The 15,227-nt window shown below is 36.5% G+C and overlaps 1 protein-coding gene across 1 annotated transcript; it reads left to right on the forward strand.

Moving 5' to 3' along the window:
• Positions 1–10,396: 10,396 nt before the first annotated feature.
• Positions 10,397–15,017, forward strand: LOC109098996 (protocadherin-10-like). Its single transcript, XM_042732402.1, has 4 exons — positions 10,397–13,316; positions 13,992–14,053; positions 14,160–14,272; positions 14,373–15,017. Exons 1-4 carry the CDS (start codon positions 10,848–10,850, stop codon positions 14,630–14,632), a joined length of 2,904 nt encoding a protein of 967 aa, XP_042588336.1. The 5' UTR covers positions 10,397–10,847; the 3' UTR covers positions 14,633–15,017.
• The last annotated feature ends 210 nt before the right edge of the window (positions 15,018–15,227 follow it).

The following is a 15,227-nucleotide window of genomic DNA, read 5'->3' on the forward strand; positions in this document are numbered from 1 at the left end:
TGCTTAATTAATGCATTTTTAAGCGTTTTACATAAATACACTTAAATAACACAGGAAAAATCAAACGTCTATACTCTCACACACATAATTCCTCTATAACCAGCAGCCTCTTATAGAGTGATAAAACAAACAACCCACAAACAGCTGCCTACTACCATAAAAATCTGTCGTGATTAAATCTAGAATATTCATTATACAGATGTGTAAGGTAGAGGAAAATAAATGAACTGGTAGAATGCTAAAGATAAACAAACAAGCAACAGTGCATCCACACCAACAGGTGTCAGTATAAAGTGTAAAACCACTGACACCATCTCGCCAAATAAGTACCAGCTAAACCTAAACAAACACTTACTTACTGCATCCCTTAAAAATTAGACTTCTGTTAAAACCTAAAAGGGGTACTGAGCAATATTAGGCCATATTTAAACACTTCAAAATAGAAGAGAGGGTGTGAGAGAGGTATGTAAGCAACAAGTCGTTCCAAAATGAACATTTCACAGGGATTTCAGAAACACCGCCCAGTTCCCCCCTCCTCTGACCACGATGGAACCGCAGACACCCGGGTCAGCCAACAAGCGCCAGCACTGCATGCTCCTCCACCCCCCTTCTCTCGCCCCAGCACCCCTGTGCCCCATCCAGGAGGAGCAATAGATGTGTGCGAGTGAAGGAGAGAGATGTAAATTAGCGGGTAGCTAGACAGGTCACGGCCCGCATGGTGGTTTTGAACATCCTAAATGAGCCGTGTCACATTTCCAGAATGCTATAACTCTTTTCCTCTCACCTTAAAAATCCCATAATTTCCAGAGACAACAAACATTTTTGATTAGTGTAATGGTTTGATATTTCAGCTCCACTGGAGAGCATTGAGCAATTAGCAGGTCATAATGATCTGATATGTAACGTATACACACCCGGTTGTGCGAACAGTTATATTAGACTGAGTTAGGAAGCCTGGGTGACTGGATCACACTCACCGTTGTGATTGTATAACCTTTTGTACCAGCATTTCTCTGCTCTTTGTCTTTCAGTGTCTGGACTTCAGGCCCTCCACCCAGATTGAATTTTTAGATGAAGTCCAGAGAACTTCATGTGAAAGGTATCAAATGTGCATTCTCTCAGAACTCTTTGAATTTCAATATTCTGTTTTAGTTTTCTTGAAGGTACGTTTAAGGTGATTATCAAAAAACGGTGTTTTAAATCCTTAATAAACTGAGCATATTTACTTCTATTGTGGGGCAATGGAAGTAAATAGGGCCAATTTTTTGAGGATTTAAAGCAAAAATGGGACACTTAAGAGTGGACCTTTTGAATTTGTACAAAATTGCTGCCAAACTTGTTGATAGCCAAACAGTTGACGATAGCCATCGACTTCCATAGTATGGAAGAAAACACTATGGCAGTCAGTGGCTACCGTCAACTGTTTGGTTACCAACATTCTTCAAAATATCGGCTTTTTCTATATTCAGCAGAAGAAAGAAACTCATACAGGTTTGGAACAACATGAGGGTGAGTAAATGAGTAAATTATGTTTTTTTTTTTTCCTTTTAAGTTTTCTCATGAGATCGGGATTGGATTGGCCCCATTCACTTCCATTGTAAGCGTCTCACTGTATAGTTTTAAAATTTGTTCTAAATTTGAAAAAATAGCAGTGCACACACAATCTCATTAGAATCAGTTTCACAACAATTTTCTTCCAGCTGATAAATGACTAAAACATTGACAGCCAATCAGAATCCATCCAGCTTTAAAGAGCTCAAGCATTTAATGTGGCAGGTGACAAAACTGCAGAATGCCCTTAGAACAAACAGAATGTTATTGTGCGTTTGTGTTGACGCTATTATTATAGCTATCTTTATAGTTATCATTATTGGTGGGAACGGGCCTTTAGACAGTGGAAATGAATTCTTGTGGAAATCAACATTACATCACAACTGCTCTAGATTGCATGAGCACATGATTTCTCATATACCAAAGCACTTATGAATATCAATATTTGAAATCAAAGGCTCCATCAAAGCTTTGACTGAATGGTTTGAATGTGTTCACGGTCCAGAACTGAGCATAGTTCATCTATTCTCTCAATGGAGTTACCCCCCCCCCCCCCTCCTTCCAAGCTCTCTCTGTCTCTTTATCCTCCGCTCATTCCTCATGTCCAATTCTACCAGTTTCAGACAAAATAGGAATTTCTCCTTCTTCTGTTCGTCTCCCTCTGTCTCGTTCCTTCTCTTCCTTTTGGCCCATCTTCCATCTTTCCAGACTTTGAAGGGAGTTCAGACTTCTAATATAAGACAGGTCCCTACCACAACAAAGGAGTCAGCTTTGAGTTTGAATAAACACTTTCTCTCCTTTTTCTGCCTGTCTGTACCCCACTCCCATTTTTCCTTCTCTGTGTTATTTCTCTCTTGGCCCGTGCTGAAGTATGAGCACTTGTTATGCGTTCTCCATGGTAGCCTTTCTTCTGGAATAGATTAGCAGGCAAGGGAGGAAGGGGAAGCGGCAGCAAACCGAAGTCGGCGGAGGGAGACGGAGGTGTAAAAGGGAGTGAAGTGTGAAAAGAAAAGGCTAGAGCGATGGAAAAAGGAAGCGAGGAGCTGAATAATGGGGGGAAAGGAGGATTGTGGAATGACAGAGAAGGAAAGAAGGTCACTGTAGGTAACAGAAACAGACGCTGTTTGGCTCGCACCCGTTTTTTCTTTTGAAACTCAGCTGTGATGGATGTCATCATGCTGGCGATTGCCTTCCAAAATACTTTGCGTGTTTTAGGTGCTTTCACAAGCCCTCTTTTCAGCTTCCCCATGCCCTTACATACGCCGCATTGTCATCTCTGGACTCTTTCCGCGTTCTACGGCTTATTAACCCACACTCGGTCACTTCCCAGCTCGCATTTGCAATGTATAACATCATGAGCTGTCATCACTCCGCTCCCCTTCCCTCCCTCCCTTCTGGCTGGGTTAAAACCACAGGTCTCCTCTCTCTGTGCGCTGGCGAGAGCACATGACCGCCGCTAATAAACTGCAAGTACGTAAATGGACATTCTCTACCTCCTTTCTGCATAGTGGGAATGAATTTGTTTTAGTGTGCCGACCACAGGTCTCTTTGTAACCACACAGACACATGGTCATGTAGACGCACTTTTTATATGTATTTGTGTGCGAGTTTCGGTTAAAAGAGAATCGTATTGTCTGTAAATACTTCCAGCTTCTAATTAATCCAATCTGCCTGCAATATGTCGACGTAAACGACATTAGCGCTGCCTAAAACAACTTGCCGATTCCAGATTTCTGTAAGTAAGAGGAAAAAGAATGTGTGTGCGTTTGAATTGCTAATAGGTAGAACTGTTCCTTTGAGCTTTGTGGAAAAAGTGTTTAACATTCAGGCAGGGCCGTCCTCACAGACTGCCCGAATTCCTCAAATCTGTCAGCCGTGCTAGCCAGCTGTCACTCACCTCTAATTTGCTACAAGATCATTGACCTTAGGGCTTCTGGCAAATAAACACACATATACGCTGACAAAAAAGAAAAGAAAAAAAATATATTCTGGTCTTGTGAGGAGCAGTTTTTTGTGCTTTTTTCTGATGCTGGAATGTTGGGTTGCATTATCGTCAAGTTTTGCAAGAGCTGTGTGGCTGCCAGGTGCCTTAGCAAACATGCTATTCTACAGAGTACGTCTGTATATTTTGGGGAGCTGTTGTTTTAACCCAGCGGTTTATGCTGCTGTTTGAGCAACAACATTGACTTAGAAGGATTAACTGCCCTGAATTCATAGAAATGAAGGCTGAGATGAAATATGAGATGGATAAACACAAATAAGAACAGGTGCATTCCATACCATAAGAAATGCGCACACACACACACACACACACACACACACACACACACACACACACACACACACACACACACACACACACACACACACACACACACACACACACACACACACACAAACACACACAGATATATTGATATAAAAATAGCATTTTTTAAAAAAAATTCTATTTATAAAATAGGTCATTTTGTGTACATGTAATTATTATAATAATATTAATCCAATTATTAATTCATTTAATCATATAAAATATTTTAAAATATATATATTATTAGCTTAATATGTTAAATAAATTATGTAATTTATTGAAATGTATTATAATGTAATGTAATTTTAATGTAATTATTGTGTTTTATTTTACTTATATTGATTTAATAAATGAATTACATTGTACATTCACCATATAATTAATAAAATATTAAATAAAATTTAATTTATAATATTTGTATTAACATTTGTAACTGTATTTTTTTTTCTCATTGAAATACCTGGAAATTATATTATAATATTATAAAATAACATTTGTAATATTATTAAAGTAAGGTTTTGGTTTCCTTTGTAAATTATTATTGTTATTTTTATATTATAAGAAAATAATATTATAATAAGAATTTAATAATATTATAATACTATTTAATATAATAAAAAAATGTATTATATTAAAAAAAAACACATTTAATTAAATTATACAATTAATTTTATAATTTCTTAATTATACAATTAGATCAAATTATATTAGATTTAGATAATAATAATATATTATTATTATTATTGTTGTTGTTGTTGTTGATGATAACAATAATAATGTTGTTTACATAATCAGAAACCAATGTACTATTCTCTCCTGGTCTAAATGTAAAATGAAACATTTGAGATAAAACAGCTTTCATGTTTTCTAAAAAGAATGCATTTTAATAAAGTCTGTATGTATGTAGGAGTGTTGTGTTTTATGCAGGTACAGCAGTTGTTGTGAAAGCCTAGATAATGAAATATAATGCTTCTGACAGATGTTGGGAGGACAGGCGCACACACAACCCTGCGGACACACTCTCACACACGCTGAACCCTCTCAAGGTCAAACCCTAATGCACCTCCTGTGCATTTGCCAGTCTGTGGTGTTTTCCTCTGGACTCCACCTGCAGATGAGGTTGCACATAGACACTAAAGCTCTTAATGTGTTCTTTTCCTTTGTTTTCCACCACATTATGTAGATTTAGTGTTCAAAGAGAATGTTTTTAACCATGTAACAATGTTCAGAAAGATGTTCAACTATTTTGTGAAAATAGCAGCAGATGTGAGATAAAAGGGATGATTCCGGGAACACCAGGTATGTGTTATTCTGATTTACAATAGCTGAGCAAATCAAAACAGCTATAATTCACAAATGCATCCAACCATTTAGCCTGTCAGTACAGGATTAGAAAATTCACACTGCTTAATCTGTAATAAAGTAGATCAGGATAGTGTATCTATTTACAATATTAAATTCTCTCATATGCAATTAACCATCAAGGCATTTCTACATAACTGTGTGCTTTGATCCTAAATGAAAATAAATGGGATTGGTTTGAGGCTTAGTCTTATGTAAGATTTCACTGCTCATATGAGTTGGTAGTTTGGGCTAAACTAAAACTGTATGATTGTCATTTAGCCCTAAAACATTTTTTTGAGAACAAAATCCGATTTAAATGCATTACATGTGGCTATTTGCCACGTGCCTCATCTGTTTTCACTTATAATGAGAAAGTTTTACTCAGGAGCACTGATGCTGCCCCCCTTCGGACTTTTAGAGAACTGCTTGAAAAATGTCCATATGTTTCCATGTTTTGTAACTACTCCTAGCTGTATCCAGACTGCGTTTTAAACTTTTATCTGTGTTAGACGTTATATGCAGAGGGTTGGGGTTTCCCATACAGCATGCATGCATGCAAATTCCAATTTATTTATTTTATATTTTCTACATGTATATTTAAATCCATTTAATTAATATCTTTAACAAATATATTTTATATTTGTTTAAAACTGGCTAAATAAATTAATAAATAAGATTTATTGGATTATATAATGTAGCATGAAATTATATTATATTTATTAATATGAAAATTTAAAGTAAATACTATTTATTTAATTGTTTGTTTGTTTGTTTATACTTCCAATTTATTTATTTTATATTTTCAACATGTATATTTAAATCCATTTCATTAATATCCTTAACATATGTGACCCTGGACCACAAATCCAGTCTTAATTGTCAATTTTTCGAAATTGATTTCGAAACTGAATAAATAAGCTTTCCATTGATGTATGGTTTATTAGGATCTGACAATAGTTGGCCGAGATACAACTATTTGAAAATCTAGAATCTGAGGGTGCAACAAAATCAAAATACTGAGAAAATCGCTTTTACAATTGTCCAAATGAATTCTTAACAATGCATATTACTAAACAAAAATTAAGTTTTGATATATTTACAGTAGGAAATTTACAAAATATCTTCATGGAACATGATCTTTATTTAATATCCTAATGATTTTTGGCATAAAAGAAAAATCAATAATTTTGACCCATACAATGTTTTTTTTTTTTTTTTGGCTATTGCTAAAAATATACCCCAGCGACTTAAGACTGGCTTTGTGGTCCAGGGTCACATATTTATTTTATATTTTCAACATGTATATTAAAATCTATTTAATTAATATCATTAATATATTTAACAAATATATTTTATATGTGTTTAAAACTGGCAAAAAAAAAAAGATAAATGATAAATCATAAATAAATAAATAAATAAACGAATGAATGAATGAATGAATAAATAATATAACATGATAATTATATAATGTTAAATATTAAGTTATATTATTTTATGTAATTTAAAATATAAAACAAATAATATTTTGCCCTGTTTGTTTGTTTGTTTTGTACATTTTATTTTTTATTTTTTTATTTTTAGCATATAATTTTTCTTCAGGCCAAAATATATTTCAAATATATAACATATATTGGAAATATGTATACTTTACAATTTATAATACATTATATTTGGGCACGAAAAATCTTACAATTACTTTTGAGTAAAAGCTTTATAAATGTTTATAAAAATGATAAATGTTTTATAAAAATATTTAAACATTTTGAACAATATGAATATATTTATATATTTTAAAATATATTCATTTTAAATATATTTTAAAACGAAATACATTGAAAAATGATTTATGTAAATAGATTTTAAAATATTCCAATAATATATTAGCAATATATGTATTATGACTTTGGGTTTTTTTTTTTTTTTTTTACTCTGACTGTTGAGTTGGTTGAGAATGACTCAGAGCATCACATGTGTGCCAATAGCAGTGTAGCTGCTGGATGATTTCCTCAGCCACTCCATAAATATCTGTCTGTCTTCTGTGGGAATGCTTCAGTTGACACAGCTGAGAAGCAGGTGTTATTCAGCGGGTTCCTCCCCCTGTCCCTCGTTCCCTTCATCTTCACTATCTTCTCTACTCCTGAGTCCTGTCCTTCCAGCTGCTCTTTCAATCAATCTTCATTCTCTGTGCCTTTTGCTTGTTGTTCTTGTCCCCCCACCAGTCTCCACATACAGCAGGCCTGCCAGTACATATCCAGCCCTACTAGTCATGTTAAAATGACAAACCCTGTCTATGTCTGTGTGTATGTGTGATGTGGGAGCATGTTTATGTGTGTGTGTGTGTGTGTGTGTGTGTGTGTGTGTGTGTATGTGTGATGTGGGGTGTGTGTGTGTGTGTGTGTGTGTGTGTGAGAGAGAGAGAGAGAGAGAGACGTTGAGGGCAGTGCCCACATTCCCATGACATTCTTGACATTCTCCGTCTGTGGCACTCTGCCCCATCTCCACACTGTCTGTATGTGTGTGTGAGAGAGATTTGATGCATAAATGAAAATGTACACTTTGTTCTCATGATTGGTTGCCGCAAGCCTGCGGGGAGGAATGGGGTTATTAGCAGAAGACTCTGCTTCCACACCGTGGCAGTTCACGAAGGTGCAATTATATAGGTCTACATCAGCAGTCAGGACCATGTGTTTCCAGTTCATGCATTTTGAGTTTGCAAGGCAGCACTGCACTTCAATTGATATTCCTCTTACTTCTAGCTCTGCTCTGCAGTTAATTCAGTTTAAACCGCATTATGTACAATATATTCATTTTTACTTTTAATCAATAAATAAAAATCAATAAAAATAAAAATGTGAAAATCTCACATTTATATTGTTAGAATGTTCTTTAGCCATGGAGAAGTATGATTGATCTTTTCTTAGTTGCATCTGTGTAACCATTTATAGCCACTTTTGCACTTCAAAAATGGTATTATTCTAACTATTAAAACCTAAACCTATCTAAAACCTAAGCTTAACTAAAACTATTTTACTCCAAGGCTCCAAGCCCTGGTGTTTCCTTCTGGAAAGGAAAATCAACTATTATTGCACTGTATTTGGTGCAGTGTAAATGATTATTGACTTTATTGTCATGCACTGCCAAATTTATGAATTAATAAAATTCTATTTCATTTGATCAAAAATACAGTTAAATGGTTACATTTGTGGATTATTATTACTATTTGAAGAACTGTTATAAGAAATGGTTTAAAATGTATTTTTCTTTGACTAGAAAGTTTAAAAGAACAGCATTTATTTGAAATATACACTTTATTTTATGTTATAAATATCTTTACTGTCACTTTTGATCTATTTAATGCATCCTTGCTGGATGAAAGTATTTCTTTCTTTCTTTCTTTAATCTTTTTTTAAAGCTTACTTTTCCACAAAAAAATTAAGTAGCACTGATTTAACTGTTTTAACATTAATAATAATAATAATAATAATTTATATATATATATATATATATATATATATATATATATATATATATATATATATATATATATATATATAGTATTTCACAATATCACTTTTTTAACTCTAATTTTGAACAAATTAACGTAACCTTAATAAACATAAGAAAACTTTTCTCAGTTAAAGTAGAATATTTTATTAATCTTCTTCAAAATTTTAACCGGTAGTGTAAGTTATTGACTATTTACATTTATAATATCTATAAATATCTATTTATTTTATTGTCAAACTCAATTCCGAAGCCTCAGACTGGATTATAAACAGCTGCACGGTTGTGTAGCTTAATGCTGTTGTAGGTCAGTCCGCATTTATGGAGTTCACCGAAGGCTAATGTAGGCTACAGACTAATTCAAAATCATTAACCACTCTGGTAAAATCAATTCAGAGACTGAAGGAAAATGAGCCTTTAATTAGTGCCAGTCTAATGTCTGGACCACATGACACCCTGAAGTTATTAGGGGTGTTTACATTTTAAAAATATAAATTTCATCTATATACTCAGGTGTATCTCACAGTATAAATTTGAACTAAGTAAAAAGTCACAGTATTCACAATATGTGTTTTATATGGTCACAGAGTCGTATTTATTCATGTATTCAGCATTAAAAAGTCCTAAACACAATGCAGCGAAGGGGGGGTTCTCCGAGACCCCTAATTCAATTTTGATCGCCGTCCTGATAAGTACAGTGTATGCAGTGTATGGGAGATTTTTTTTTTTTTACTACCACTTTGTTTTAAAAAGTTTTAAATAATGTAGTTGAGCAGAAAACTAAAACTTCATTTAAAAAGTCACACTCATATAAACAATAAACTAGAAGAACTACTGTTTACACCCCATTCACATTCATGTCCTCTTTTTGGCCATTAATGCGAGTAAATGTGTTTGTTCGGTGGGTCAATATAAGTTGCTTTATTTCCGACTCGGCTCTATGCCATTTAGTATGCACTTAAGGTAATGGAAAGCAGGAGAATATCATGGGAACCCTGTAGTCTGCTGTTCAGCCAATCGCGAGCGGCTGGATTATTCCTCACAAAACCTTTTAATACCACTGTTCACTAATGATCCGGACCCGCGGCCCTTTAATCCCCACTACATTAATTAAAAAGAGCACGAGCCCTTGGAAGATCATGCCATCTGCTGCAGTTTCATTCCATAGACAGATTGCGTTTGGTGCTTATTTAAAACAGAATTTCTTTACATGTCAAGGAAAGCAGGAGGAATAAGAAAGGAGTAAGATTGCAGGAATTACATAGGGAAGAAGCTAGAGTTCTTTTGAAATATATTGAAAAGTATCGTTGTTTCGTTGCTTGGATAGCTCACCCCAAAATTTGTATTTTGCGATCATTTACTCACCATCAAGTTTACACACACACACACACACACACACACACACACACACACACACACACACATTATTTTGCGAATATATATATATATATATATATATGTGTGTGTGTGTGTGTGTGTGTGTGTGTGTGTGTGTGTGTGTGTGAGTGTGTGTGTGTGTGTGTGTGTGTGTGTCTATATATATAAGGTTGGATTTATATTCATATATCAAATTCAACCTATATATATATAAGGTTGAATTTATGGTAAATTACAGAATTAATCATAAAAACAAGATCTTTGAAAACCATTCAGTAATACAATTGTAACTGTTTAATGTAATGATGGTAAACAAGAGAAGGGGAATTATAAGTAACACTTTTTTTAATTTAATATAAGGATTTACTATATAACAATAAATGATTTTTAAATTGAATGTAATGTATTGAAAAGGAAGGCACAATAAAGTATAAAAAATAGTGTTTAGCGTCAAGTCTACGATTACTGTCATGAGGCACCTTTCCTCTCCAGTACACAGGTCCCATTCCACCTCCACCCCTTCTGGCTCTCTCATCCAAACACACTCACACTCTCTCACTCTTGCGCAAGTGCCATTGGCCAAAGGCGCGCGCCCTAGTGCTGAAGTACGAGGTTTACTTTGATATCATTAGCGTGCTCATTCTCTCTCGAAATGTTGCTGTGCGTTTGGTTGAGTTTTCGTCCACCATTTTAAAGCTTTAATTATGAGTGTTTTATTTGGTCGCTCATTTGAAGGCACACGTTAAGAGGGAGCATATATTCAATGGAGCTGTGGATACGGACATGGCAGGTATCCTGCCTGGCGCTCATGATGTTGGATGTAGTTCTAGCACAGATTCGTTACACGATCCCAGAGGAACTGGAGCATGGGGCTTTTGTTGGAAATATTGCGGAGGATCTGGGACTAGACACCAGCAAACTCTCAATCCGACGATTTAGAATAGTCTCAGGGGCGAAACGGCAGTATTTGGAGGTGAATTTAGAAAACGGAGTTTTATTTGTCAATGAAAGAATTGATCGAGAAGAGCTGTGTGAACAAAATCCATACTGTTCATTCCATCTCCAAGTTGTGATCGAAAACCCATTAGAACTATATAGAGTAGAAGTTGAAATACTAGATGTCAACGACAACTCTCCGGTTTTTCCTTGGAGTGAATTTAACCTGGATATCTCCGAATCGGCCGCTCCTGGATCGCGCTTCCCACTGGAAAGCGCGCAGGACCTGGACGTCGGTGACAACTCTCTGCGCTCGTATCTGCTGAGCGTAAACGAACACTTTGTCCTGGATGTCCAGACGCGCAGTGACGGCAGTAAATTCGCAGAATTGATCCTCGAAAGTCCGTTGGACCGGGAGCAGCAGAAGACTCACCTGATGGTTCTTACAGCGGTGGACGGAGGCTCACCAGAAAGATCGGGCACTGCGCAAATAAACATAACGGTGCTGGATGCCAACGACAACGCGCCTGTGTTCGATCAGAACTTTTATAAAGTGAAGCTGGCTGAAAACGCGCCGAGAGGCACAGTCGTGATAAAACTAAACGCCACTGATCTAGATGAAGGACCCAATGGAGAAATCACGTACTCTTTTAGCGGTCACGCTCCAATGAGAGTGCGCGAGCTGTTCAGCGTGGATCCCCGCACTGGAGAAATCAAAGTAAAAGGACTTATAGATTATGAAAAGGCACGGATGCATGAGATTTACGTACAAGCCAAAGACAAGGGACCGTCAGCGGTGGCGGTGCACTGCAAAGTAATGGTTAACATCATAGACGTCAACGACAATCTTCCAGAAGTGATTCTTACATCAGTATCCACGCCGGTTCAAGAAGACGCGCCACCTGGCACAGTGATAGCAGTCATTAGCGTAATGGATAAAGATTCTGGAGAAAACGGAAATGTTGATTGTGAAATTCCTCATCACGTTCCCTTTCAGCTACATTCCTCTTTTAAAAACTATTACACGTTAGTTACGTGTGATTTTCTGGACAGAGAATCCATTTCAGAGTACAACATCACTCTCACGGCGCGTGATATGGGCTCACCGCCGCTTTTTACTAGGAAAACAATTTTAGTGCAAGTGTCTGACATCAACGATAACACGCCGCGTTTCAAACAGCCCTCCTACACGGTCTACCTGACCGAAAACAACGCGCCAGGAGCCTCGATTTGCACCATCACCGCTCAAGACGCAGACGCGGATCAGAATTCCTACTTATCCTACTCTATTCTCGAAAACGACATCCATGGAATCCCGGTGTCCACCTACGTGTCCATCAACTCAGATAACGGCAACATTTACGCACTGCGCTCTTTTGACCACGAGCAGCTCAGAAACTTTCAGATCGTGGTTCAAGCCGAAGATGCTGGTTTTCCGCCACTCCGCGCGAACGTAACAGTCAACGTGTTTGTTTTGGACCAGAACGACAACCCTCCGGTCGTTGTATCCCCGTTGCCCGAGAATGACACCTCGGCGGTTGTAGCTGTCCCCAGATATGCTGATGCCGGGTACCTAGTGGCTAAAATCACCGCCATGGACGCGGACGCCGGGCAAAACTCGCGTCTCTTTTATGAAGTCCTCCAAGCTACAGATCTCAGTTTGTTCAGTGTTGCTCTGTACACCGGGGAGATCAGGACAATTCGCCGCCTGATGGACAACGACCCCAGGAGGCAGAGACTGGTGGTTTTGGTCAAGGACAACGGTCAGCCGCCGCTCTCGGCCACGGCCTCCATCATGTTGTCAGTTGTTGACAGCGTGCCAGAATCCTTGCCTGATTTTGGTGACCTCGCGCTCAGCCCCCAGTACCGGTCAAACCTGACGCTGTATTTAATCGTGTCTCTGAGCGCCGTTTCATTCACGTTTCTCGTGGCTATTATTGTCCTGGCTATAATCAAGGGATTGAAGGACAGGAACTCGTGCTGTGGATTTTATTCTAAGGACCCCGCCACTGACGTCGTTAAAAAGTCTAACTTGAACATTCACATATCACCGGGATCAAAGGGACCCACGCAATGCGTGGAAGTAAACGGGAGCAACCCAATAGGCCAAAACTACTGCTATAAAATGTGTCTGACTCCAGAGTCATCTAGAAGTGACTTCATGTTCCTCAAGCCCTGTAGCCCCACGGGAACATCTTCCCGAAACAATGTAAAGGAAATAGAAAACAAAACTTTGACCTGGAGTCCAGCCAGCCACAGTCTTGGTACCAGGAATGGAACGACCTCTCCAAATGAAGTAAGCGTTTAACAAAAATGATCTCAAGTTTGTACACTAGATGGAGACTTCAGATACTTGTTGTATTTTAATCACCCCATGATAATACAATGTAAATAATAGCATGTAAATTGTAATGTAATCGAAAACTTAAAATATATTTGGAAATGCCAATGTACGAACTACACAAAGGACAACAACAGTATGTATACAGTATGTCTACATGAGATACAGTACATAGCAATTCTGTTTTAAATTCATTTATCAATAATTATTGATGTAATTAAAATGATTACTCTACCTTTGAGTTATACTCTGTATTCATTGTTATAGTCTATTTAAAATATACTAGATACAATCTCTTAATACATATTATATTACATTTAATATAATAATGTCCAATTCTAACGGACAATAATAAACTAATAATAATCTAATTTATATATTATTCAATACAATTCTTAATGCATAATTAATTATTAATTAATTATAATGTATTTTGTATTTGTTTTGTATTGTAGGTGTACTGCAACAAGATGATGAATTAGTAAAGTCACTTAGTGCTTTAGCGACTGCTTCTGATGTATTCTGAGGTCTTTTCTTTTCTTGGCATTTTGTTTGTAGTACATTCTTTAACCTCTGAAGTGTAAGTGGAGTAAATATTTTAACTCTTTTTTTTTTTTTTTTCCTTTGCAGCTCAAACAGGGAAACAAGGATCAAACCCTGACCAAGAACCAACTCAGTTATACATATAAAAGGTGATTAAAGTTATAGCTGATTCTATCGCTCTCTCTGTACTCCCTCCCCCTCACTCTCTCTCATATGCACAAAGCATCTGACGTGTCCATGTTTTTGTTTTTCTAGCCATACTCCAATAAACACAGGTAGGACACTGCAGCGCAGGCTGATTCAGGACTCAGACTACTATGCTTACACAACTGTCCCGCAGTACTGGACCTGGGGAAATCACATGCATGGTAAAGTCATTATATTTGTCTTGCCTAAGAAGACTGGCTTCATATATTTGTTTTGCTTGAATTGTTTATCTAACCATTTTTTCTTTGTCATTTAAAACAGACTATAAGACCTCATCTAAGGGTGGAGGTTTTCCAAATCGTTCATGGACACGTTACAATCAACAGGATTCAATTCAACCCCCACCAGACTATCAGCATAATGTTTACATTCCCGGAACACCATCGACACTCTGTACGCTCAAACTGGCAAACAATGGGGACATTGAAGTCTGCAACTCATTCTCAACTTTTGGCAAAAAGAAAAAGCCAAACAATAATAATCAAGAGGACGCAGTAATAACCAATGATTTTTTCAAATGATTTTTCCAGTTTCCCCTGTAGGTCACTTCCTGTGTATAGTTGTGTTATTTTAGTTGGATTATATGTACAATATTATTTGGCGACAACAGTACTTAAAAGTACTCTGATAATCATTTCATTTTTTTGCATTTTTGTTTTTCAGTTATCTGCAGTGTTTATGAAAACAATAAGATGGTTGCTTTAATTGTAATCACCCATATTGATAAGAATATAGGTTATATTTTTCTGTTTTATATCCCTCTCGTTACCAAAATGTACATAATAAAGAATATTATTTAATGTAACTCTTTGGTCTGTTTTTTATTTTTTTATTTTATTTTTATTTTATTTTTTTAAAGTAGATTTTCCACTGCAGTGGTTCTTGCTGTGCCAAAATGACAAGAAACATTAAGAACATGATGACATAAAACCATGGATATCTTGTCTCTTTACACTTTTTGCTACATATACCAACGACAGAAAACAGTAAAGTTACAATAAAAATAAAAATAAATTTAAAAAAGGAAAGCAAAAATGTGTGTGTGTGTGTGTGTGTGTGGATCTGTCCGTGGTGCTGAACTTTCTTCTTGTTGAATGACGCCCAAAATGTGTCGAG

This window comes from Cyprinus carpio, chromosome B10 (assembly GCF_018340385.1).
Source record: "Cyprinus carpio isolate SPL01 chromosome B10, ASM1834038v1, whole genome shotgun sequence".
Lineage (NCBI taxonomy): Eukaryota > Metazoa > Chordata > Actinopteri > Cypriniformes > Cyprinidae > Cyprinus > Cyprinus carpio.

Excerpts from the sequence above, each read along its gene's own strand:
- LOC109098996 (XM_042732402.1), top strand. The coding sequence starts at position 10,848 with ATGGAGCTGTGGATACGGACATGGCAGGTATCCTGCCTGGCGCTCATG. Across the intron at positions 13,317-13,991 it reads GAACGACCTCTCCAAATGAA|CTCAAACAGGGAAACAAGGA; the intron begins GTAAGCGTTTAA and ends TTTCCTTTGCAG. Across the intron at positions 14,054-14,159 it reads CTCAGTTATACATATAAAAG|CCATACTCCAATAAACACAG; the intron begins GTGATTAAAGTT and ends TTGTTTTTCTAG.